This window comes from Malurus melanocephalus, unplaced genomic scaffold (genome assembly GCF_030028575.1).
Source record: "Malurus melanocephalus ecotype Western Australia unplaced genomic scaffold, MMel_1.1 scaffold_168, whole genome shotgun sequence".
In the NCBI taxonomy this organism is placed as follows: domain Eukaryota; kingdom Metazoa; phylum Chordata; class Aves; order Passeriformes; family Maluridae; genus Malurus; species Malurus melanocephalus.
Window position 1 is genome coordinate 354,683 of NW_026623400.1, and position 27,608 is coordinate 382,290.

The 27,608-nt window shown below is 41.9% G+C and overlaps 1 protein-coding gene across 4 annotated transcripts in view; it reads right to left on the bottom strand.

Annotated features, from left to right (window-relative positions):
- AFF2 (ALF transcription elongation factor 2) overlaps positions 1-27,608 on the bottom strand; it is a 299,561-nt gene that overhangs the window by 131,067 nt on the left and 140,886 nt on the right. For 3 of the 4 annotated variants that reach the window (XM_057372254.1, XM_057372255.1, XM_057372253.1), the window contains exons 4-7: positions 23,983-24,027; positions 3,204-3,290; positions 307-343; positions 6-57 (exon numbers count right to left, since the gene is read on the bottom strand). In XM_057372254.1, the coding sequence (XP_057228237.1) occupies positions 6-57; positions 307-343; positions 3,204-3,290; positions 23,983-24,027 (221 nt within the window). The remainder of the gene's footprint in view (positions 1-5; positions 58-306; positions 344-3,203; positions 3,291-23,982; positions 24,028-27,608) is intronic. The other variant, XM_057372256.1, reaches the window with a different exon arrangement.

Consider the following 27,608-nt stretch of genomic DNA (forward strand, 5'->3'; position numbering starts at 1 on the left):
CTTACGACTTTTGTGGCACTGACTTAGTTGCAACTTTCCCTGYTGGATCACTCCACTCTGCAAACAAAGGAAACACATTTTCAAATGTCAAAAGATTACTGTAGAATTAAAATGCACCCAAAGCTGTCAGCCCATCTAATTATACTTGGTTTCACAACATGCCACAATGCATAACATGTAATAAAAAATGGAACTGATCTGCTTTAGCACCACAGAAATTAATTTTTTAGCCTTTGTTTTAATGACGTTAAGCAGACAAAAAAATACCCAACCCTGACTGTAAGGACTAGGATGATAAAGACCTACTTTGTACATTGTATCCTGAGGTCAGATGTTGGGAGTCCTACAAARAAGAACACACACAATGTCAGCATTAGTTAAATAAGATGAAGAAGGTAAGATATATCTTGGCTTGCCAGATTAGGGGCACTGGCGTTACACAAACAGGGAAGGAGATGGCACAGGGAAGGGATCATGGGATTGTTAAGGCAGCACCAGTGACATTAGTTTAAAAAAGCATTAACTGTGGAGACAGAGCACCACTGAGGGACCCTTCAGAGCTCAGGCAAGAGCTTGTCCTCAGCTGCTGTAAATYCACCCCCCCTTTATGGAGACACGGCGCAGATTTACACCCGCAGTTGCTCCCAGCCTTGGCCATGGCTGTGTCTATGAGCCATCCAGGACGCACAATTTAGAGCACAGCATGAATACAACTGTGCATTAAATTCAATGCCATTGCCTTTCTTTTCTTTGATCTCACTGCCTGGAAATGCAGTAATCTTTTACTGATAGGCACTGTTTTTATTTGGACTGTGACACGCAGGATTTGATAAAGACACGGGAAGTAGATCTTCGCCTGATGGAAACTGGTCCAAATCCAATGAAATCAATGGAAGTGCAACAACTTTAAACCAGCAAAGAATCTGGCTTGCAACACTGAGAATGCTAATGCCAGGATTCTTGTTGGCTCACAATAACTAAGCTGCTTCCTTAATGTCACAGTGTTTCCTGGCTTAGTTTTTCTCCAGGCTCTGCAGTCCACAGTGATTGTCATCAGCTTTCCTTCCAAGCAGAGTTTGATCAGTTGAAATTAAGGTGTTATTTACAACCTCATCTTACAACCAGGCACTACTTTGCTGGAAGTGTTAGTTCTGTAGGATGTTAAARTCATTAAAGCCCTCACTGCACTTCCTCTTAGGGCATTATTAGTTCCTAATATTATATTGTGCTGTCAGTCAGTCCCTCGTGAAGTAAATAATGCCCTAAGAGTAAACATGGCACTTTAAATTTGAATGTCAAAGGGATAAATTGTTCTGATGAGTTCCACCTCTTTTATCACACTTTTTTAATATATGTTTCTCATGAGGATACCTTTATTTTAATAGCTAACTTGAAAAGTTCTGATAGTGCCTGTCTCTGGTTTATATGGCTGCACAACCAAGCCACATGATGTCCTAGCTGTATAATTTGGCCAGTCATAACTGACTTAAAGTGATGTTCTGAAGAGACATTTCTGTTGTATTTTTTAAAGTAAGACTAACAAACATGGAAACATTTATGTGCTTGCCTATTTCCTGCAATGTTAGCTCGAAAAAAAAAAAAAAAAAAAAACAAACATGGAAACATTTATGTGCTTGCCTATTTCCTGCATGTTAGCTCGAAAAAACCCCAAAATCTAATTTATATTTTGTATTGAAGTGATTTGGTCAAGAATTTTAGGATCAACATTTAATGTGCCCAGAAATTAACTCTGATGTGGACCTTGAAAGTTCAAAGCCAATTTAATAGAAACAGAAAAGSAAACCCAAAATTTTAGCAACTCTGAACCTACGCTTATACTGCTGCCAATGGAGACAGTGTCAGTCTGCAGGACTCAAACCAGCACAAAGGGGAAATGGCTTCAAACTGAGAGTAAGTTTAAACCAGATATTAGGAAAAAATTCTGCACTGTGAGGGTGGTGAGGCACTGGAATAGGCTGTCCAGAGAAACTGTGGATGCCCCATCCCTGGAAGTGTTCATGGCCAGGCTGGATGGGGCTCTGAGCAACCTGGTCTACTGCAAGGTGTCCCTGTCCATGGCAAGGAACCAGATGAAACCTAGAAGATGAACTTTAAGGTGTCTTCTAACCCAGGGCCACTCTCTGATTCTATGACCTCTGATGCTTCACACTGCAGCAGCAAACTGCAGTGACAGTGGCAGTGCTAGAGCAGGAACAACCACATTCCATTAAAATAAGATATTCTGGATGCTGGTTTTGTTTAAAAAGCCACAGATACTGCTAATTTCATTTATTTCTAACCTTAGTTAGGAATATAGTGGCTATCTTTCAGACAGGGGAAATCAGTAAGAAGAAAATCACATTCCAGCTTCTAAACCAGGATATGATTGCTTGAACTATAATGTCAAGCAGTAACAATTTTATAAGTTATTTTTCAAGGTCCTGCCTTTAGAAAGAAACTTTCATGTAGCTCCAAGACAGAATGGTATAGATTTCCCACCCTGGGGAAGTTCTCCTCTTCCCCAAACATCATCAGCTCAGTTGTTCAGGTTGTTCAGCATGAGAAACCTCTGGCAGAACCAGTCCCAGCTACAAGCTCGATCTGCAGCACTGCTACCAGAATCATAATAGAAGAAAATAAAATGGAATTTGGGCTACAGGCRTCTCCAAATCATACAATTTAACAAACATGAACTGCAGGCACTCTCTGGGCAAGTGCTGAATGTGTGTCTTTAACAAGGCCAGTCCTGAAGATCACACTGCCTGACTCTGTGCCTCCCTCTGGGTGTGACACTGGCAGATGCCATCGTGCTCCTCACACGCAGGGACCTTTTCAGTCACCATCATTTGACTATGCAGCCTAAACCTCACCATRCAACCAATCAGTAAGTGGGGAAAAATGACTACTTCAAACATTTACATTGCACAAAAAATAACGGAAGAAAACCAAACAAAATATATTTTACTTGATGGAGAAAGACTCTTCAAACGACAGAGATAAGAGTTCACTTTGCTTCCACTGGGTCCTCTGCAGCTTTAAATAAGCAGTTCTACTYGTAGCAAGAGTCTGATTGGGAATTTCCAACCAAAAATAGTATCAGAAATTTTTTAAAGTGGGACCAATTACAAAAATAAACTCTCCCKCAAAGAGCACTCAGCAGAACAGAATGCTAATCAGGTCACCAGTAATAGCCCCGCTTGTACCTTGCTTGGGATAGAAAACTTGGTCTGCTCAGCCTTGCCCGGAGTGTGAATAGCAGTAAGAGGAGGAGGCCAGGAATGGGTCATCTCCTGGGGAAGAAAGAAAAAGTCAGAAAACAAATTCATGTACATGGAGAAGAAAGAGAGCTAAAAATGACCACATATGCTCCASTGAGCCTGGAGATGCAATTGCTCAAGGAAGCGACCCCACCACCTCACACCCTCAGGTYGCAGATGAACACCAGAACAACCCCACAGGCAGCACTTMMTCARAATGAAAGTGAGGACAGKTTTTTTTTWTAAATTGTKGCCATCCATRTCTTCATCAGGGGGCAGCTGASTCCAGCTCCATGCTCAGCCTGCCAAGCTGTAAGAACAGAGCAGGGCTTTACCTGCAGAGCCMCYGCAGGAACGGGGCCCTCCTGTACAGCACTGGGTGCAACCCTGCAGAGGAGTGCATGGTGGCAAGATGCAACCCTATTCAAGACTGCAGAGTGGCAAAATAAACAAGAGGCAGGTCTAGAAAAATCTGCAATGGGCATGCAGCAGGAATTTCTGGTGTGGCAGAGAGCTGGACAATGCCCTGTGCACCACAGCATCTTGTCATGGCACTGGCCACAGGCACTCACTGTAGTCAGGAGAGTCACAGCCTCGGAGCACGACTGACTCCATTTTAAAGTGAAGGGCTGAGAAATCAGGGACTCACACAGAGCTACACAGAAAGTCGAGGAAACCCAGGTCTCCAGTGAAAGCTGCCTACCAGAGCATCTAAGCAAGGAATCCACTTTCTGCACCACTGTGTTTATTCACTATTTAGACACTCGTGCCCCAATTATCTTCAAGGAAGTGACCTGGGTGCCCATGGCTATCAAACACCAGCAGAGGAGCAGCACACACCCACTCCTTCCAAGTCCAGGAGCTGCTGACCCTGCCAGCCTGCCAGGAGCAGACCAGGGCTTGTGCTCAGAGCACGGGGGATGAGTAAAACCAGGGAACTGCACAAGTGTTGGCTTAGGCAGAGCTTGGAAATGCCCTTCTAATGAGTGTGCTTTATGGGAGACACTGCTGCTTTCTCTTTCTCTCCTGCACGCCTCTGCCAAAACCTATGTCACAGAGGTTGCTTTGTGGCAAATCTCTYCATAGCAAAATGATGAAACAGAGACTGTATCACATAATTAAAAGAGGGCCTGGCAGTCTGACTGAAGGCAGAAATGAAGAATATTCTGGAACTACAATTACAGGCTTGACCTCAGTCTCTTTCTGCCCACACAGAAAAGGCTGCACAGAGAGCCTGGGATTCATGGGAAGGTGTTGCCAGCAAACATCTCAGAATATTGCCTGTCAAAACACATGTAGTATCCACTGCCTACCTACTTGGCAGAGTGAAGTGTAAGCAAACCTAGTCATCTCCCTGTTAGGGGACATGTGRACATAAAACTGGGAAAAGAGTCTGCTATTATTCGAGGAAATTCAATTACAAGGTAAGAAATCCTGACTCCACTGAGGTTAGGGCTATCCAATCTCTGTGTTCACAGAGTGACCTCATGAGCACCAAAATCTCTTACAAAGGTACAACCTAGCTACACTGAAGCATTTCACTTCAATTCTTGCTGCAATAAAAACTATTGGCCATAAAATTCCAGGTAGGATCACACATGCATAATGGCACAAACATTTAAAGCTTAGTTTATAAACTAACACTGTGTGTATAAAAATGAGGAAGTACACAGTTAGCTAAAGAAATGTATCTCCATCTACCTACAGAGGCTCCACAGCACCCCTGACCCAAGAATCTTGAATAGTGATAGAAGGTTTTGAGTTTACTCATCTGAAAAGTGTCACCTCAAAATGTCTGGGCAGCAACCCCACAACAACCACCACATGGCTGCAGGTCCCACTCACACAGAGCTGAGCTCCAGAAGGACATACAAAAATGACACTGCACTGTCAGTGAAAGCTCAGAATCCCAYCCCTCAGCCTGCAGGGATGTGAGTGCTTAGCTCACTCCTGCTCTGCTCCTTGAGCAGAGGTTACTCTGGAGCACCAGGAGAAAAGATGTCATTTGTTTAATCAWCCACATGACTTCACTGTTCCTTCTTATGCCCCAGTTTCTTTTCACCCTCATCTTTAAGTACTCGCTAAGCTGTACTTTGTTTAGCTTGTGAAATCTGATCTATCTACCATCTAATATGTTAAGACTATAAAGAGCCACACAGTCAGTGTGTGTGTTGTGTATGCATCCATTAAGATGTGTCTGTAACCACCTTARTTTGTAAATACCTGGGAAAATAGAGAACTGAATTAATTTTTTTTTTCCAGGAAAAGCTAAAACACTTCAATCAATCCAAATTTGGAAGTATTTAGAAATTCCTGGAAGTAAAAATAATAAAAGTGAGCATATGAAACTYTTTAAAGAGGAATTTAATGGAAACAAAGTAATCCCACAAAATTGAGTTAGGATTTATTTTCACATGGTTTGGACTTAAAATAATTCCAAAATCATGTTAACTGTTGGAGTGGGTAGATGACTGCTATGGAAGCATGCATTTTTTTATAGACCTGGAGATTAAATGAGAAAGTAAACCTGCACCATTTGTTGGCTTAAAAGTCACTGTGGTCCTCTGATGTAGTAACATCAAGCATCCTCCTTTCTGAAAATTATTTAAACATTGTTTTAATTGACTCCATGTGTTTTATTTATTAGAGCTAGATGTGCTCGTCTCTTCAGCTAAGTCTGTTTTTTTCAGCTATAAAAGCCCTCAGGTAAGTAACTAAGAAGGACACATACAGATGCAATCCAATGAATCACCCAAAMTACAAATACCCCAAACAAACCTTCTAAGGGATACAGAATGCAAGGCCAAATAATGATTTAAATGGAAGGAGAGATTAGGGGAAGGATTTAAACTTGCAAGTTTCTAAGGAAAAGGTCAGAGCAAAAGAACTGAGTAGAGGGGATATGGGGCAGATGGYAAATAGCTTTACAAAACCAGTCCCTAAAATTAATAGCCACCTTCAAGATTTATTTCCTGTCTCTGTATTTCGTTCTTCCATCATTTCCTTCTTGTTCAAAAGAAACTGTGCCATGTTTTAAAGTACAGATAAAAGCACTGGGCCAGGCTGTAAGAGGTCATTATGGAAAAAAGAAGCAGGATTGTGTACTCTGCGTTCCTACTGAGGCAGCTTCCCTTCCTGGTGCACTCTAAACTGCTTAGCCTGATCTAATTTGAAGTCCCCCAAGACACAGGGCTCACGCTACTTCCCTTGAGAGAACTGAGGGGAGACATGAGAACAGCCTTCAACTACAGAAAGAGCTGTTCCTAAAGGAGAGAATAATCTGTTCTCCAGTTTTATGGAGGATATGAACTTCAACTGGGGCCAGAAGAATTCCAGTTAGACATAAGAAAAAGCTCTTTAATGGTAAGGATCCTGYAGCACTGAAACAGATTGCTCAGAGGGCAGCACAGACTCCATCTGTGGGGGAACATTCCAAGAACAGAYCAGCACAACTCAGGCATGGCTGAGGCAGAAGCGATTCCTACACYGGGACAGGGATGTGTTGTAGTTTTGACAGATCACAACTGTTTGGCCAAGCCCTACCCTTACTGCTTCTCTTGCGGATACCTCCACAAAAAAAGGAGAAAGCAACAATCCCAGCTGTTTTCTTTCTGCGGCCACAGATGCAGCCTCAGTACCAATAGTTTGCCCACATCATTAGAGGGCAGCCAGTGGAGCAGGAGGAGCATGAGCCCCACATACATCACTAACAACAAATTCAATCTGAAGCCACTGCTGCTAAAGAGACCTTATTTGTGATATTCTCTCTGTCAAATGCCCCTTTCAGTCCTTTTAAATCTCAGCTAAATCTGTTGCTTTAAACTTCCTCCAGTTTCTGGAGACACAGTATGTTAAAGTTGCATTCAGAAAAARTTAATATGTGATGAATAGATGTTCTAAGGTTACTACAATCTTGATGCTACAGCTGGTGCTAAGCAACCTACTGCCTTGATGGAATAAAGATAGCCAAGTGATTTMCCATTTATTAAAGACTCTATTAATGATTTATTAATGTTTTATTAACTATTTATCAATGCAACCTTAGGAAAAAGCCTGTCTTGTTTCACAGCATCTTTCTGGTTTCTGCATTTATRCAAACCTGATCAAACTCTCTCTGCTAGGAAGCCAGCAATGCGTGAGGGGCAGCCACACTTTGTGTAATGCATATTGAATTAAAAACCACCACAGCCTGTTTCATCTTTGGGGGAAAGGCTAAGGAAAGAATTAATATATAGATATATATTTATACATGGAAATGATGAGCAAATGACACTAAAGCCTAAAGGAACACAMAGACAATAAACCTACAGGTTGTTTTCATTCATATTCCCTATGAAGRAATGGAAAATTTGCACAAGCAGTTGGGAATATCCTGACCAGTAATGTGGGCTGCTTTAYACTGGGTCAAAGGTTTCCTTAGGAAGGATTTTGACACGTTGTCAGTATTGACATGGACATGATAAACTCAATAAAATACATTTGATTATGATGTTCCAGCATTTAAAAAAAAATCTCATCATCAAAGGGATACCACACCCTTTTCCCTGTAAGAGAAAAAAAAAAGATCTGAAATACTTCAGTGATGGTCTGCAAAGAAAGCTATTTTTGSTGGTATGAATGTTAAAGCTGAAAAACTTTTGCAACTGTTTTGGCAAATTTACTACGAGTGGTCATGCTCAGTACTTATATTTTGAAGAACAATGTGGTGGCATCATCTACACTGATGTCTTTGTCATACTAGAATTTATCTTGTTACTGTCCCAAAAACTTCTTGAAAGACAATTGGAAATACAGTGCATACATGCCTGAGTTTATTACTGAAAAGCTAGAGCTTACTGCACAAAAAATAACCATTTTTCTGACCACAGCCTCAACCACAGAGTTCACCTGTGGGTTTATCAATGATGACAAATAAGTTCCCTTTGCCAGCTGGGGAATGAGATGCATTGGTAAATTAATATTCCTTTCCATTTTAACAAGAAGGRGACAGACAAAAATTATATTCTGTGAAAATGAATACAGAAATTGCTTTAGAAGCCAATTGTGGTTGACTATAAATTTTACAGCATATGTTTTCCTTTCCTACTTTGCTAACATTTGGAAATCCACAAMGAAATATGGATATTTTCTTTTTCTGTTGAGTTTCTCATACTCTATKACTCCTGTATACCTCAAAGTTTTCAATATATTTTCCTCATACTGTAGCTKTTATAACTAATAACACTCATATTCTCTGCTTAGAGCATTTACAAGACAATAAAAAAAAGTAAATCATGATTGATGCACTTACTGCTCTAACCAATCTCGTGAATTGTGAAGAAAAACAATGCTCCATTACAGTGAGAAGGTATCTCAGCTCAAGAGGCTGTTTTAGGGGGAGAGTAATGAAGCTACACCACATGAACCCACCACTGGATTCAATTTCACAAGCCTGCTACAATTCCAAAGGAAACCCTAGCTATACAGCAGTGTGTGTACCCTGTCAAAGGATTCACTCCCTGCTGGGCCCTGGCCCCAAATGGTCCACACTGTACAGACCATAATTCACTCCTGAGGCTCCTATGTGAAACAGGAATTCTTTTCTCCAAGGTGGATCAGGATAATTTTCTTCAGGGCCCACCTTGAGAAGATTATATGGTCAAAAAGTGGCCTSAATGCATCTTACACTGCCTAGGACAATCCTTCAGTTCAATACCAAACAGGTTTTGTGCTCTTCATGCTTTTAACATGTTCTTGGTGTTTTAGGGGCAYGAAGCACAATCCTCTATAGAAATCCATTATAGAAACATCATTATGGTGAGCTGCACAGAACCAGAGATCTGCAGCTGCTGTGACCCTAMTCCTGCCAGGCTTAGGCTCCCYRTATGARTAAAGAGCATGTAGGACATAGGGAMTTCAYMGAATGTAATTTAAAAAAAATAAAAATCACACAGTGTAAAAAATGAAGCAGGACCTTACAGGGAGCACATGGGACAGCTTTCTTGACAAGTTTTATGTGATGAGAGAATTAAGTGTTCAGTGGAAAATAGGGGCCTTGAAACCCATGAAATCAAAGGCAGACACACCCTATGTATGACAGCCTCTCTGAAGCACCACGTCTTCATCTCACACTTCTGTCAGAGCTCCCAGCCAAAGCCCAGGAGATGAGCAGGAGCCAGTGCTGTCTTAGTGGGGAGTCACAAGGTTCCACATGGCCCAAGGACAGGCATGTACTTCCCAGGAATAACAACACTGGAGTGGTAACTCCAGGACAGGCAGGAGGAGCCTTGTCAGCTCAGGCAGGAATGTGGATTTGTTAAGGACAGGCCACGATGGGTGTGTGCAAGGAGAGGATGAACAAAGCTTGGCCAGGCACATGTGAGACGCTGGCCCACAGGAGATATTCCTATTCCACATAACTGCTCTTCTGCACAGACCTGCTGGTGGGGCAGGAAAATGAACTGTCCGAACGGGTCAGACTCCAGGTCCTGCTCCTCTGGGATGCTGCAGGAGTGYCTGGGGCTGTGTCTTTCCCAGAGCACTCCAGGAACACCATGGGAACCCATGAGGGCAAAATCCTGATCCTCCACACTTATGAATTCTCAGCTGTGCTCAGACCTTTTCTTTTTAATACAGCATCCAGAGCTGGATTTTCAGTTCACACCAGCTAACACCACTTTTGGAGTCACAAAAATCAGTGATACCCTCACAAATACTCAGGTACTTGCAGTCACGTGTACCAAATCCAGTTCCAGGAAGGAACTTCAGCAGTCAGTCCTGACTAAACTAAAGGCTTTGTTGCCCCATACAGAGAAGCAGAGTACAGCTGGGGACACCCATGGCCAAAGCAATACCTCCTTTTCTTGGCAGCTTCTCCTCCCCACTGAGATGCACAGCTATATCCCAATGATTTCATTTATTCAAAATAATACTTGCTGGTAACCATCCCCAGGGATGGCACATCTGATTTTCACAAGGGCCCCACGAGGTAGGAAGCATGCACTGAACTGTTAAATACAACATAACATCCTGGCACCACGACAGCAGAGTATAAACAAAGGCACAATAAGTCATAAAAAGCTAATTCTTTCAAAAGTTACTAATACCAACATATAATTTCATCTCTGYAATTTAAAAAACATTGGCAAAAACCCCGTTCTCCAAGCAAATAAGCAACTGTGTTTTGAAACTATTCACTGCTGGCACTTGTTTAAGGGAATCTGGTAATTTATTCCATCCATCCTGAGCTTCACAAGCAAAAAAGCATGTCTTGAATCGCCTGTTTTCTTCTCTGAAACTTAGGGTTCACACCAAGAGGAGAGCAGAACTATAATTTACAGTTACAAAACAAGACTACTCCTACCCTGAGGCACTCCACTGTGCACATTTATACAATACATTACATCATCTCCTTTACATTGCCAGATGTAATCAATTCATGGGTTTTTTCATACAAAATACAACAGGGAGTTATACAGTCACAGAACAAGGCCTTATCAATGGAATTTGTTACAAAATGCATTAAATTTCTGGGGCGACTCATGGCAACGTAGTGAAAAAATAAAATCTCCAAATTCAGTGTCARGTAAAATTAGATTGCTAAACTACAAAACTTCTTGTTCTGTATGCTTAGCAAAGAAACTGTGCAAGTTTTACATTGTGCAATAATTTTTAGACCCATGTAACCAGCTTATAACTTACATCCTAGCAATATGATGAAACTGAGTCCAAAAATCATCAGGAATTTGCAAGCATTAACTTGCACCAGAAAACACCAGCGTTGGCCTTAAAGCAGGAGCATTAATTATCTGAAATAGCATATAGGGGAAATTAAGAAACCAGGTTAGACAAGTTATTTGAATTTAAAGCCCAATTYTTTTGTTTAAGCCATGATTTGCTTTCATTAAGATTGGACTCCAAGTTGTTACTCATCAAAYACAAAGCAATGAAGCTACCACACACTGCTGTACAATACACATTGAAATCCTTTACAAAAGCTATTTCTTTGCCTTCCAACTCAAGACCYTGCCAGATCTCTTATTCTGCTTACCACACAAGCAGAATTGCAGCAGGGTTTTCCTGCGTGGGTGTGCCAGGGTAGCAATTGTTTTTAATGTTGTTCTTACACAGTCTCATCRACACCTCCACTGCAATGCCGTTAAACCAGCGCTCTGAGGCTGAAGCAAAGACACAGTGAACACCTAGAAAAGCTGGAACTTGCCCTTACAAAGCTGTCTTTTCTCACCATTCCTTTTCSTTGTCTATCTGATGCTCTCCCTACCATGTGTCTTAGTTGAGAACTTGCTTCTCCCTTCATGTATGAAGAAATCACTTTCCCCTACGAAGCAGGGTGCTTCTTCCCAGTGCCTACTTTAGGGACTATGAATGCTCTGGGGGGCACAAACTCTCATTTTTTGCCTTATACGATGCCTAGGGCAGCTATGGGCYGAAAAATCCAGTGGATGAGTCCAAAATGTATGGACAGCACAGGCACCTTGATCAGTTTTCAGCAAGCCCTGGATGTACAAAGAAACTCCAAACCTGAGCCTGATCATTGGTTCCTCTAATTTTGTCACTTTACTTTCTTTTATAAAGTTAAAAAGCTTAGCATGTTTSCCAAACAATACAAGATGGGTCCTCATCTGTAACAGAGGTAGAGTCCTTGCTGTCTCTCAGGCTCAACCCTTTAATTCTATTTTCTTACAGAAAGACATAACCAGCCACCTGAAACCCTCTCATGCAACCTGGCATTTATTACAGTAATTTTAGCCTCTAGAAAAGAACAAACATTTCAGTCTGAATTTCCTTTTCCTCACTTGTGCCTTGAAGCAGGTCTGTTCCTGCATCTGTGTGTCCTGTAAATCATGCCAACGCTCCCCTTTGATCCACTCCTGCTAAGCTAACAGGTGTAGAAAAATGGGTGTATGTTATAGAAGATGTTTTGATACAACATATACTTTTTTGGCATGTCAGCCTTACCCAAATAAGCCAGCTTAAACAGTAAAGAAAACCGAAGCCAAAACACGCTGAGGTCTTTTTTGATCTCCTTCAAGGTATGGAGGATTCAGATTATTTCTGGTAGACAGATCCCCACTGCTGCATGCATTTGATTCCTCATTTCCCAGCACGTTCTTTCTTMCAAAGCTAGCTGGAGGCTGGAAACATTAAATACTCAGGACTGCCACTATGACACACGACAGCTGAGGATGGCTGGTGCCACACAGAGCGGTCCCAGGGTCTGAAATCAGCGTGTTCTGACTGTGCACCAGATTGATAGAGCCTCCTGTGTCTGCATTTTTTAAAAACATCTGACAGCAAACTACATTGAAACAAACTAACTCCTAAAAACAGGGCTGAAAAAGGGTAAAGTCCATAACCTTCCTGTCTCAAAACACTGCACTACTTTTTTTCCCACAGGAAAATCAATGAATAGGACACAAAAGCCACAGCACTGAAATGCTGTARATTCGGTGCTCCAGCATTTAAAAATCATTTTACTAGACGATTACTAGACGATGACATGCATTGTCTTTTCTGCTTCTCGATGGCCCAAATGGCATAACAAACTGTTCTTAGGAACAGTTTATCAGGGATCATAGGAGCAATTTGGAACAAACTCGGAGCAAGCCCAAGAAAAGACCACCCAGCAGCCTGGGCAGCTCCTGTCACAGCTCCAGCTGGTGTCAAACACCGACAATCACCAGGTACCAGCAAAGATAACTGCACTAAACCTGCCAAAGGATGRGGGGGTTTAAGTACAAAGTGCAATGTATTACTGTGCTCAAGCAACTACCAAAAGGAGCTGTTGATCTCACTTTGCTAGAGACACAGAAGGCTGGATGCAGTAACATGGCATTCTTTTTGAAGGGGAACTTGTGTTGTAAGTGAAAGACTCGAGAAAATGACAATGCTGCTGCAAAACAGACAGAATGATACATTTAGTCAAATTCCCAGCCTAAGCCTTTTCAAAGAATACAAGCAGTTAGTGCAACATTCCTTAGGGTTCCTGTAGCCTTTCAAACATGATAGCTTTCTTCTAGTTTGCACTTATCATATTAAGAAAAATGGTAATGAGGAGATCATGACAACCTCTTTAAAAGCAACAATAACTCAATTGCCAAGGAAAAAAAGGAGTGATAACTATTTTCATGGAAAGAAGCCTCCAGTGAACGCCTCACTGTTGAAGTTGCGTTCTTTGTTTTTKTCTGAACTCAGGAATGACAAGGGGCTGCTCTTCAAAAAAATTCTGAGCACCAGTTTTCATTTGATTGGTACAACACTACTTTTTCAGATAAACTGGCAGTTCAGACCTSTTGTTGAAAAGATAAGGGACTCAAGAGGCTAGAAATGATAAAATACTGGAATAAGTGGGAAGGGATTAATTGGCTTGATTTAAAAAAAAAATGAATCACTACTGGGAATGCTCTCCTACAAACCAAACATGAAGTGTTCTYTTCCTGAGGCTCAGAGGAGTATTTTTAAAGGTTACTGTACCTTGGTGTACACAACATATTCTTTAGTAGGAGATACTCATGGCAAAGAAATTAAGGGACTACAAAGCCCAAAGGGGCCTTTAACACTCAGTGCTTGTGCAATAAATGCCATGAGAAGATCTCAMAGCATTCCTCACAAAAGATCAGTACCTGCCATTTTCCAGTTTGGCTCCAGACATGAAATTTGGTCCACACTTTAAATCTCTCAATCAACCCCCAGCAAACACAACTCTGTCCATTTTTTCCCCCATTAACAACCCACGTCAGTCTCCCATGCCCTTGTGGGTCCATGTTGCTCCTGTTTTACCCAGCAAAATCCACTGCCCCCAAACAATATTTGCTTACACAGGGCACAGCAATTCTGGAACAGAGAAAACACTTAAGAGCTGTAAAGTGTTGATAACAGGGTTTCTAATGACAGCCACACCATGGTCCTGGAGCTCTGGAAGGCCATACAGTAACACCTTCAGAAGGTAAAATACACAGCATATGCAGAATGTTGAAAAAACAAATCTGGGCACTTGAGCAGACCTTCAGATTTGTGTTTGGAGAGTTTTTCTCTCTTGCCTCTGAACAATGGTCAACAAACACCTCACCACCTTGAACTAATAAAATCATTTTCATTTCTAATGCTAGAACCTGACATTTTCTTCAGCTGACTTCTGCAAGGCTGGGTGCCTGTATGACTGCTTTTAAATCAAAAAGAAATGTGAGGRATTCCTTGAGAACAAAAAAAAAAAAAAAGAAAAAAGAAAATACAAAAACCATTCTGGTCAGATTTTCCAGCTATCCAAAGAAATTGTTATACCACTGACAAATCAATGGAAGGATCTACAGGCTAATTAAACGAATGTGACAATTTTACTGTGACAGTTTGAAAACACCCAAAAGTGCCACCCATCCACAGTGTACATTCTTCTCAAATGTATATTAAAACCCACGTAGTGTATGAAAAAAATGAAAGGAACTTAAATATTCAATAAAAATGACAATTATAAGAACAATTTGAAATGTACAGCTAAAATAGACTGGAAGTTCATAAGGTTCTCAGAACATTAAATTCAATGACACACTTTCTTTAAAGAAATTTTAGAAATTCAGATAAGCCACAGTATGTAGCATAATTTAAATATCTGATTGTGCCTTGCTTTTGCCCAATTATCACACCAATAATTCCAGCTGAGGACATCAATRCATTTTGCTAACAACTAATTTAACTTTTAACAATGGCAGGGTGGGTAAGGCTCTATTTCACCATTTCATTGAAGGAGACACAGTGGAGCAAAGGGGCATCTCAAGGTTATTCAGGAAGATTAAAGGTAGAATGTTTTATCTGAGTCTATGTATTCAAGCACTTATTGAGAGGGTGTTCAAAGACACGAGAAGATGAACCAGAGCAGGTTTGAAGTGGTGGACTCTGAACACTCTGACAATCTCCGCAGGTAAGAAGGCAGATGCCCTCAGAGCAAGCTCTGCTGACTRTGCTCTGCATGACAGAGCAACGGCATACAGCAAAGACGTGAATTCTCCTCCACAAAATGGCAGCTTCCAGAACTGTTCTCACCACAGAACGTGGAACAACTTAAACTTAGGACAAATGATGACCAAGACTTCCTGCCCCTGTCAGGCTGCCTCCACCAACTTCATGGTGGGTGTCACCACATGGCTCCYGCCAAGGAAATGTCCACCTGCTTGTCAGAGGGGTCTCTCAGGAGCAATAAAATACATTTTGGTCCATACATCAGCGGGTGTCTGTGTTTTTGCCTTAAGAAGGAATTAGGAGTGTATTCAATTAAATTTAGACTACAACAGTGCATTAAGAAAATGGCAACAAGCCTTCCTGGTGTCTGCTGTAACAGAGAAGACTTCCAACCATTCCTCTGAGACCAACCAGGAGATTCAAAGCTGAAACTTCAGGTTTGCTCCAGGTGTCCACTTTGTCCTGTTGCCTTTAGCTCCCTTTTGGGACCACAAGGCAGTGAAGAATCAGAAGTGCAACATTCACATGCATATAAAGCCGGGAGACTGAGCACACCTCAAGTACCTGGCATCTTCTTGGCCCATCATTTTAATTTCTCTAGTTCTTTCCTTTACATATGTTTCTTTTAACCATCAATTATTTTTTGATTGCCATGGCCAGCTGAAACTTCAGAGGTGAATTTCAACAGGTGAGCTCTTGAAACTCTTTCTGAAAGTWCCTTTAGTTGCATCTCCCAGTCTGGTTTTGCCTTGGACACTGCAAGGCTTCCCAGCCTTTTCCTAGACTGCTTCTCTTGATTAATCACATTGCTAACTTATCTTTCATGGACCTCATGAGCCTCCTCAGCAGTGCTGGCTTATGGGGAAGCTTTCTGTCAGGATTTAAACCCCACAAACACTTGCCCTCAGGGCTGCAAAAATGGAGCTCTTCCCATTTGTGAGAAAGAGCCCCRGAAGATGTTACAGACATTTCAAACCAGAAATGTTTCTAAAGCATGCATTCCTTTCACAAAGCCTAACTCAATTTTAATATGTTTTCAATGTCTTCATTTTGTGCCTAAAGCAATTTGTTATGTAGAGTACACATTATTAATCTATTTAAATGAAAGGTAAYATTGCTAGCAGTTTAAACACTCAGTGCCCATATTTAACCATGTTTCACTTTGAAGGGACAAGATGAAATAACAGAAATGATTAATCTGAGACCACAGAAATATTCTACTACCTATATCTCAAAATAGKACTAGATTTTTTTGCTTAATGCTCTTTCAGTAATCTGTGCAAGTGGAGTATGGGAGCATCAGATGTTCTGCTGTGTCGTTCTGCAATCAGCAGCAGCACTCCAGGACAGACACACACCAGGCTCTGGAATTCTTAATCATGTTTTTTATACAACATAAATTCACGCAGCCCACAAGGTCCTTAGGGGAGGATACCTGGTACAGCTAGAGACAAACACTACAACACTACAGCAGAGTTTAAAATTTTCCATGCAGTTCAGCAGTTGGGGCCTTTTTCTGTCCATGGGAGCATACAAAAGGTCAGAGTTGATGTGACATGCCAGATTCCTTGGGTCTGTTTTCTTTCGCACTTTYGCTCCAAGATAAGGGAGTTACTCTTTATTTACAAGGATGAAAAGGGATGGGAATGCAGGTCCCATGGGTCTCTAAACTGGGAGTAGGAATTTTAGTTTTATGACATTCTCCACTCAACTAAGACTCCACCAAATTGTTTTYCCACATTTTTTGTCTCTTTCACTTATTTCTGGAACTGAAAAATATAACAGTATTTGAAAAAGTAGTATATAAAATAATCAATGCTTTTAAATGCTGTGGAGAGTGCATCTGATCTTCCACCAGAGTTGAAAAACTTACTATCTTTTCCTCTATGACTATGTCTTTGCTTCAATTACTTTCTTTTTGAACCGMCTTTAAAACAATTACTTTGTAGACTCTCATAAAATGTAATTATTTTTATCATAAGAGAGTACTAATCAGAGTAAGGATGCTGAGCATGTAACATTGCAATACATAGTGGATCTTTTCTGAGCTGTCAATGAGGAAGAGAAACTAAAAGTGGTTGTTTTGGTGCAAAAGAGATGCTGAAGAGCTTGGAAAACAAACTTCACTTCCTCACTGGCAGTCATTCACTTATCATTTATCATGGGAGTTCTTTGTTTCTCTTCAGGAGCAGCAATACATGTCCCAATTCTTGTGATGTCAGCTCCCTTTACAGTAATTTTAGTAGCAATGGTAAATCTGGCAATGATGGCAGAATTATGTAATACTACTGAAATCAGCAATATTTCAATTTGGCAGTACAAAAATATGTGTTAAAATATTGTGGTAAAGGAGATAAGAAAACAGAATTGAACAGTGAGTTTGAAATAGGTGCACAGCAATCTCTCTTTTCCTGAATACCTTTTGTAATCTTTTTTTATTGTTACAGTGTAGACAGGCTGCAATAGACCCACATAATGATCAGATTTTACATTTCAAAGTTCTTTGCTAAATAATTTATTTAATACTGCTATGAAAATAAAACCTTTATTTGATAAATGTGCCTGCAAGCTGGAATCAGACCTTGCTTGTCTGTCCTGACAAAGGTCTAATCTTTTGCTGCATTACATCTTGAAGAGGCATTTATCCCTGTAACAGGCAGGTGCAGAACACCAGCTTTCCAATACAGGAAACTCTGCACACCCACACGCATTTGTCAGATCAGACAGCCAACCTTTCCTCCCCTCACCTCCCCAGCAGCACGAGCCTGCCTTGCCTTCAGCTGGCAGCACAAAGCAGATTTATCCCATAGATCTACCCACACGTGCATCCCTCCCTTCACTCCTAACCTGTGCCAGCCCTGCAATGGGACTCCAAAACAGAGCCAGACCCTTGGCATCGGCCCACAGCAGCTCCCCACCTGGGCAGCCAGAGTCTGGCTGAGCTTTCCACAGGGTGCACCCTCCAGTTCATGCAGACAGCTTCTTTGGGATGGTGCTCCCGAGGTGTCTGTCTCATGGGTGCCACCATAATGTTGTCACCGTAAGGGTGAATGGCCAAAAATGGGGATAATCCTGTTCTGCCACGGTCAGGAGCAGCACAGGGAGGCCAAGGGTGTGCTCTAGGCTGGGAACACCTAAGACTGCCTTCTCCAGCTCCCAAAGAGCCTTTGGCACTCCCCAGCTTACAGCAGGCTGTCCTCAAACGACTCCAGCTATTGATCTCACCCTTCCTGTGTGTATACTGGACAGTGCACAAAATGCTGGGAAAAGGCTCCCTCTGACCTTCCTGGAATTGTTGCTGAATGCTTGTGGTGATAAAACTTGTGGTGACAGAGACCAGAATTGAGCTGATCACCCACCAAACCAGGAAGGAGCTGTTCTCAAAGAAACAGTCAGCATTTTCATTTTCTGGAGCGAGACCACATCTAGAGAGTCATCAGAGCAAAGGATGGTGTCTGCTTTTATGGATACCTAAAGTAATGCAGAGGTAACTCCTTTTTATTTAATAACAGCAGCAGCAACGTAAGTGAAGCTGCTGCCAATTTATACCAGTGTGGGAGGAAGAAGAATTCAATGAACTCAAATGAGATCAGAGGTCAGTGGAATTACCCCTTGATTTATACTGATGTGAGAGCAGAAACTGGTTCTGCCTCCATTGAGAAAATGCTGATAAAAAGCTTGAAAATGCAACGGCTTAGGAATTGCTAAGAAATTAATTGTTTTTATCCATCCAAATCTTTGTGTACATAAAGTCTAAAGGAAAAAAACTCTCAAAGCAGGCTATTACCCGTTCCTTGCACGCTTTCAAAGGCTGAACGCCAGAGCAGGGACAAAGGCCACAGATTCACATTTACACGTGGGTTAACTTTTCAATCCATTTTTTCATTTCAATGGAAATAATAAATCACCTTATCCAGGAGAAAGAAGCAGCTTGACACAAAACATACGGTGCTGGGCTATTTTTATAGCACACCTAAGACGTATAGGGATTCATTTATTTACTCAGCTATTTAAAAGTGGCTACTCTTACTCATTCTCTGGACAGCTAAATGCCAGGTTGCTAAGTTACTGTTACTTGACATCATCTCCTCCCCAACGTGTTCCCACATTTGACAGGTTCACATGATTTACTAGGCCAGTCAGCTCGTTATTCACTTGTCCRATGACGTCTGGATAATCATTTTAAATTCACATCATGTCCTCCCCAGCAAGCCCCCAGACTCCACATGAAAATATTTAAACTACCCGTCAGCTGCTAAGTGCATTTGTAACCACGCTGGACAGCGTACCTGAATTTTTCAAATTACAATTACTATAACTAGGTTTAGCATAATTCTTCAATGTTGATTTGTATTTTAGAAGAGAAAACAATTACTGAGGGGCAAATAATGGGCTATATCTGTTACAGTTTAATTTTGCTATGTGAAAAGCTCACTTCAGCTRTGGATGAGACACATTAAATCTGTTAGTGCTTTCAATTGGCATAAAGAAGGTAATCCTACACGTAATTTGCAGAGTCAAGGGCATTTTCACCTGCTGATCAATTTACATATTCTCCAATGTCATTAGACAGGAGCTAGTCATCAGAAGACGACCACACAAATTACAGACTTTGCTCATTTAACTCCAGTCATTTTTATACTTATCACAATCTGAACTGTATTCAGGATCTGTTTGCTTCCAGACTAGAAAGCTTCTAATTAATCTCACAGCTGTCCACATAACATCAGAAGTCCTTCTAGTTACTCGATGCCTCCCTACAGTGGATCTGCACGTACAAGAATTCTTTTGTTCCTCTAACAGGGACAGATTTCAGACGGTGGTGCCTGCCCAGTGGCTCTGCAGGGCATGGACTGGGGCCTCGCTGCTGTGAGTTCCATTGCTGAAACACCCAGCCCAAACCTCCCATTTACACTGCCAATCCTACAGAAAGTTTAGTTAAATACAATCTCCTTTATCTGCTCTGCAATGGTGTGTGCTTATCAATTCTTCAGGCAGAGGTGAATCAATGCCAAGGAAGGTCCCTGCTGTGCTGTGCACAGACAGGAAAAGGATCAGTGACCCCCCCGTGTCACCTGCACACCCCACGGCAGGGCCAGCACRCAGCTCACATCACACCAGTGACAGCCAGCCACGCTGCAAGTGGCACAGGGAACAGCTTTGGAGACTGCTTTTAAATGTCAGCTCTCCCGCCCCATCTGCACTTTGGATCACAACATTTCAATGAACTCATTTTTCAAAGGATGCACATAGCAAGTGACAACTTAATTTAAATCTSTATTAATAAAATGTGAATTACACACACATACTTTTAATTGCCTGTCTTCCACATTATCCACACTTTCAAAACTGCTGCATTGGTTTGAAAAATAAAAAAAAAACAAAACACATTTTGGAACAGAAGAAAGTGTGGACCACCAGGTATTTGCCTTTATCTTTCATTTTGATATTAGCAACCTGTATTAAATGCAATTTGTACTGTCATTACTGTTTGGCCTTAGTTGTATAAGAGATTATGATGGTTATTACTATTACTATTATTATTATTATTATTTACCATTATTTTTCACAACCTTCTCAGCCATCCTGGTTAGGAAAGTACAATCAACAGGAGACTGGTCTGCCATTAACCTTTGGTTGCAGTGTTGGGAGCARTCCTTAAAGCATTTACACAAGATGACATAAGTAGCTAAGTGTTCCAGGAAATCTAAAGGACTGTGAAATYTCGTCTCTGAAGACTCAGGGGTCTGAAAGGAGTCAAGACCTTTCCCCTCACTTGGTTGAAAATTTTAGTATATAAATTCAATTAAACCTTTTTTTTCAAGATGAAAAAAAAAGAAGAAGAAGACAGATTAGGAATTACAAACCTCTACAATTACAGAAACCATTAATCAAGTTCAGTTTGAAAAAAGAGCTGTGTAAAATCAGAGGTCACAGATCTTTGCATGAGTACCTCCTCCTTGTAAAGTCTAGCAAAGAAACCCTTGAGAGTCACTGTGTCTTTCTGAGGGATGGAACTRAATTAAATCACTTAATTCCCCAACTTAAAAAAACCAAAACAAATCAAAAAGAAAAACAGGAAGAAGGGCAATCGTCAAGCCATGTGCTGCTCTGAGGGAGAGGGGCAGGCAGAGCACCCTTCCCCAGCCCTTTGGGCAGCACAGCCTGGCACAGACACAGCCCAGAGCAGGAATTGCCAGGGCTTGCCAATGGTTGGGTTGGGCAAAATGCACAATTACAGCCCAGCTGTGCCCACCTCTGGGGCTTGACTGCCTTGGAATCCTTTGTGTTTACCTCTGGAACATCCCTGACAGGACAGAACTGTTAATAAACTGGTATTTTTGCCCAGGGAAGCTGCAATCAGAGAGCTGAGACCCACACTCCCAGAAGTTCATCAGAGCCTATATCAATGGCCCTGAAAAGCCAGAAAGTACCTGGCAGAACTGGAAACTTAATCCAGGTTCTCAAAGTGCAAATCTCTGCTGAAACCAGGGGTCATTCTTTCACCTGGAGCAGCCAGCCTCAATCTTCTGACAGCGGGCTCCCATGGGGAGCCCAAAGACTGGATTTTGACCACTGCTGGGCATCACATTCTCTTATTTTCTCTCCAATGCCTGTCGAGCAGAATATGATACTCTGCGTGCAGCCAAAACACATTTCCTGCTAGCTTGTTCTCAGCATAAATTTGAGAAGAACAAAGTAAAACACTGACAAAACCTTGGTGGTTCCACTGCCAGGTGTACTTCAACACGTGGCTGGAATTCTGAGCCACTGCCCTGAGAGCATCGCTCTGGGGCTGGGGCTGCTGGTTTTTGCTGGGCAGTCCCACAGCAGCTCTGGGGCTGGGGCTGCTGGTTTTTGCTGGGCAGTCCCACAGCAACTCTGGGGCTGGGGCTGCTGGTTTTTGCTGGGCAGTCCCACAGCAGCTCTGGGGCTGGGGCTGCTGGTTTTTGCTGGGCAGTYCCACAGCARCTCTGGGGCTGGGGCTGCTGGTTTTTGCTGGGCAGTYCCACAGCAGCTCTGGGRGTGCTGTGCTCACCCAGCCCAGGGCACTGCAGCCAGTAGCCCAGACAGATCTGCTGGTTTGTGTCCCTTCTTCATGTGCCCATTGCAGGTCCCTGTGAGAGAGATCCCCAGARACATGGAAACCTGCTAAATCCCTGCTCTGTCCACTCCAAGGGTGTCCCCAAGTTCCATGGTGGCAGRAGCAGGGACTCTGCAGTTCATCCCACCCTCTGAAGGCAACAGAAAGTCCTGCTCCAATCCTGACAAATTTCAGGAGCAAGYCCAGCACAYTGTGCTTGTTTGTTGACTCAAATTRCAGCYGTGGGGTAGGAAACAGGGTCACCRCTCTTGATTAGAATAAAGATATTTCTGCTTCCTGTGATTTATATGCACTGTTCCCACATTAAAACTGTCACCTGCATGATTGATCCCTGAAATTTGCCACATCACATTTTCTTTTGATGCTGTTTACTGACAACAACTGCTTTTCCCAGCCAACAAGTCATTYATTGCAAATATAGTAATGAACCTAACTGACATATATAAACAGGGGAAGAAGACATTTAAAATGTACCAAGTATTTGGCACAACCTTTCAACATTTCCTTTGCTTTTGCCCCCTTAGTGTTCTATTGGTAATAAACCTCTGCTCGCTTTGAAGACTGAAAGTAAATGTTATTTATTTCCTTGCACTGATTGCTCCTGGGTGCTCATGCAGRATCTTCTCCCTCACTGCAGGTCTGCACGAGCATGCCTGCCTGCTGCCTCTACACAGCTCTGCAGCAGCCCTGCCAGCCTGTAAGGAGAGCAGCCCAGGATAAAGTGTGCACACAAWCCAGGAGCAACTTTCCCAAAGTATTTAACCCTGGATTGCCATGAATAGTGTGAAGCTTATTTTATTTTATAAGCAAGAGTAAGTCTTTGCAAGCAAGTTAGCRTGACTGTTACACATGATCTCAAGTCTGGGTTAGTCTGCAGCACAGTCTCCTGCTAATAAGGACATGGCTGGCACAAATTCCCACTGCAATTTTATCCCTTCTACACCAAAAAATAGCAGGTTGGCTGGCAGTCCCAGCGAGGTAGCTCTGACAGATGGGAAACTCAACCCAAGAGATCAAAAACCTAAATCTGAGAGAGGGACTGGCAGGTTGCAAAACTGCCCCCAGGCAAATCTCGTTGCCAACAGGGATCCCCAAAGTTGGGGTGTCTGAGGAAAAGCCCATCTTACACTTAAAGTAAGGCAYACAACTTGTCGTGCACACTCCCTTTTTTTTATTACATGATCTTGCTGCAATAAAGCCCCTGTCAGTTTGGAGTTGCAATTTTCTGTATTCAACCACTGCCCAAAGATCACAGGAAAAAAAGAAGTCTGTAAGTCTTTAACAAAACCATGAATGATGAGCAACTGTAGTCTGGGGGAAGAAGGAAGACTGTAGATCAGTTTGTGAGTGGGAGAATTAAGGCAATACCACCTCAGGGTAGGAGAGAAACATGTCCTGGACAGACTCACAGAGAATAAGAGCTTGAAAAGAACAGCAACATGTGTAATCCTGACTGAAACAAGCTGGCAGATGCAGAGCATTAGGTGAGCTGATCTTACTAAGGAGCACCCTGGGCCTACCCCTTGTCTGTGTCTCTGAATACAGACYCACTAATACATTATTATTTAAGCACTGCATTAAAGAAAGCCCTTAAACCCTCTCCTTGGAAGATGAAAATAACAGCACTACAATTATACACGAGATAAAAAAGCAAAGGGTAYTACTTACCCGCAGTATTTCTTCCACACAGCTGGAGTCATTGGGAAGGGCAACCTAGGTTTAAAGGAAAAAAAAAAAGAAATGTTTAGTCAGGTGCTGGATGCAAACTTCAGTGACTACAACCACACAGGTGAACAGCTAACAAGCAACTGCCTCTGTTTGAAGATTGCTGCATCCACGCTTACTGCCTACCAAATTTTCCAGTTCAGATCAACATAAATCATCAGCAGGACCCATTTTGTCAAAAGTTGTTTTTTTCTTCCACGCCGCTTTGTGTTACTAACGACACTTTTGAAGCAATAAAGTACTCTGATTTCCTCACAGTTGAGAACTGGCACTAGAATAGCCTGAAACTTCTGCAATTGAAGAAGATCCCACTGTTACCCCTATGGGCAGCCTTCAGAGAGAGGGTGAGGTTTGGTTTAACTTGCCACATGCTGCAGAGAAGGACAGAGGTGATAACAGTCAGGGGAAAGCTGTTATCATCAACCATCTTATCCTACAGCTTAATAGGCCAACAGCCCAGAGAGTGCTTAAAACTTAAACATACACTGTAGTAAAATACTGCTTGGACTGTAAGGGTGATGCTGATTTTGTTGTCCCTCCCTTGCCCAGCCTGTTGCAGGTGCAGTGTCCTCCTCAGCCTGCACAGCACACGGGGTCTGACAGCTGTTCCCACTCCCCTTGGAAAGATAGAATATATCTCCACACTCACATGGTGATGYTGCTAATATATTCCATTTGAAAATACTTGGGAAATGGTACTCACAGCGTTTGCCACAATCCCTCATCCCAAGGATATGAAAGAGCACAAAAACCTTTYAATACTGTGAATAATTACAGGAACAACGGGCAGACAGACCTGTGTGTACAACCATTCTGTAGCACATGAAGATAGCTATGGTGGGCTCTTACCACAGGGTAAAGCAGGAGAGGAAAAGACAATATTCAGGAAGGTACCAGGTAAGTTCTTTGTGCCATAAATATTCAGTGAGAATTTTCTGCCTGATTCTTCCACCTTATTGCCCTTAGTAACTAGTTTGGTGAAAGATACTCATGACTAAATTTAATCCCTGTTAGACTAATCTGCTATAGAGCTTGACCAAAAGCACTGACCATGGCCTTCTGCCTGTATTTCAGCCAGCACTAAGCTTCAATAATAAATCCACACAGCTACAAAAGTCAAAGACCATAGAGATCTCTTACATCACCAAGCTCATGCTCTGCTAATGTAGCACATTTTCCCCATATCTTCTAGCACTATGGCTAGTCTGACCCAAAAACTRTAGGGAAATGGGTCTCCTATCCCTTCCCTTAATAAAATATGGAGTGTTGTAAACTATTTGATACTTTCTTTGTTACAACGGTTAAAATTTTGTTTTCAGTGCCACCTCAGCTTTTCTCCAGAGCTCTTCCCACTGCTCGAAGTAATTAATTACTTCCCTTCACATTTACACCATATACAGACACGCAGAATTATATTCTAATTTTCTCAAATGCTGTATGTTCGACTTTTACCTTCTTTCCTGCCAAACATGATTTCCCTCTCCTCTGGCTTATTTCATCACTGTTCTCTGAATGCACAACAGTCCATCAGTATCTTGGTAAGGGATTACCCAAGTGAATATGACTACACCACAGGGGTATTAGCGAGTTTTATCTATGACAGATTATAATTTCCCACAACATCACATTAATACTGTTGAACAACCAAAAAAACACCTTACCTTTTATCCCCACTTTCTACTCAGCTGAAATTACCTAACAAGCCTGGCTGAGAATTGCCAGTGGGTGGTCRGCATGAATTGCAACAGGCATGCATAGTCCACCCTCACACCGCAGGACTTGGACTTCAGGGGACTTCCCTCATCTCCCTGCGTTTCACTTAAATCACTGTTTTCCCTCTCAATACCTTTTAAGTTCTCTGCTAATCTGTGTTTTTCATTCAGAGAGGAGGAATATGRTTAATCAGAAGGTTAGCAAGCAGGGGTATTGCTGCACTGTGCMGTGGGACAGAACATGTGTCTCTAATACACGCCTCACTTTTTTTGCTGAAAAACTAATACGTTGGAATATGAGAAAACAAAACAAATAGTCCCCCAATAAGCTTGCAGTGTACACATCAACCACAAAATTTCTCACCACAGAAACAGGAGCAGCCCAAAACCCAGCTGGGTGAGTCAGACTGGGAAGAATGAGAGCAGCAGAGGTACAGAAGCTCTCTTTATTTAACACCCTTCCCTGCCATTACACATGCCAGCTGTAATGGTGAGCCAAGGTACCACGTGCATTTCTTTGTTTACAAAAGTGTCCCTGACTATTACACAGGACAGAGCACGCTCCCAGTTGTCTCACAGTCCTCTCCCAATTCACAGCCCTGTTTAAGTTTATGTTACTTCAGAACTAATGATGATAATAACAATAAACATACCATTTTACTTTAATAAAGCCCACTATATATTATGCAACCAGCTTCTGCTGGCAGCACTTGCTAATAACTTTAAATGCTCATGCATCAATTTAATTGTGTTAATGGCGAAGAAGATTTTAATGGCTTGACAGAACTTTTGTTCCCTTTGGCATTGCTTTGTTTTGAATCACTGGTATTAAAGTAATGCAAGATGTCAAAGTGCTGTGATTGTCATATAGGGAGATCCAAGTAGGAGCAAGCACAAAGAGGAAAACATTTAGATTGATGCAAGCATTAAAAGAATAATTATTACAACATGGCTATCAGAGAGAAGATCAATGTAAGAGTCTTTGAGTACATTACTATTAATGGATTTCTAAAGAAATGAGACCATTTTTCTAAATTCATGCTGCAGTTGCACATTCTGAGAGACTTGAAAGGCAGACATCTATTAGAAATTTAGTCTGTCTTGGAAATAAAAAGAAAAAACAACCTCTCAACCTTTCAAAGTGTGAATTAAAAATTGCGAGTTTAATTGTCCATAAACACTCGTGTTCAGTAACAAGTGCRAGTGGGCCCACATGGCATCCAAGCATCCAGCACAGATTCATGGGGACACAGTGAAACAGAGCAGATACAATATTCATCACTTGCTCAAGTGCTAGCACTGTAACAAATTGTTATTAGAATTGCCATTAATAAACTGCCACGTTGCTCCTGTAGCTTAGTCAAGATTGGACATTCATCCTATACTAATGCTTTCCTCATCTAATACAAATCAAGCATTTTAGGACCCATTATGTGATTCTCTATCCCCTCTCTCTCCTCTTCAGCTTTCATCACTAATCAGAGTCTAAAAAGAAGGGCACAGCTTGCACTCGTGCACACTTTTGGTGCTTTTCTTCCTTTGTGAGCAGCATGGTCTAACTCAGCTGAAAGGACAGATTTCAGGAATTTGGCTTCTACAAGACTGAGTGATTCAATTCACATCCCGAGCTCTTCTACTGGCCAGCAGTGCAGTCACAAACCCCAGACTGAGGAACAGTGAATGCTATATAAGCTGCAGATGGACATCCTGAGGTAATAAAACTTCAATCAAAGCAAGAAGATTTCACAACAGCACAACAGCTACATGCTACACTGAACTCATCTTCCAATTTCCTTTTAATCTGGCAAAACTCTTTTGCATCAAAACGCTTCATGTTTGCTTTTAAATATTCCTTAC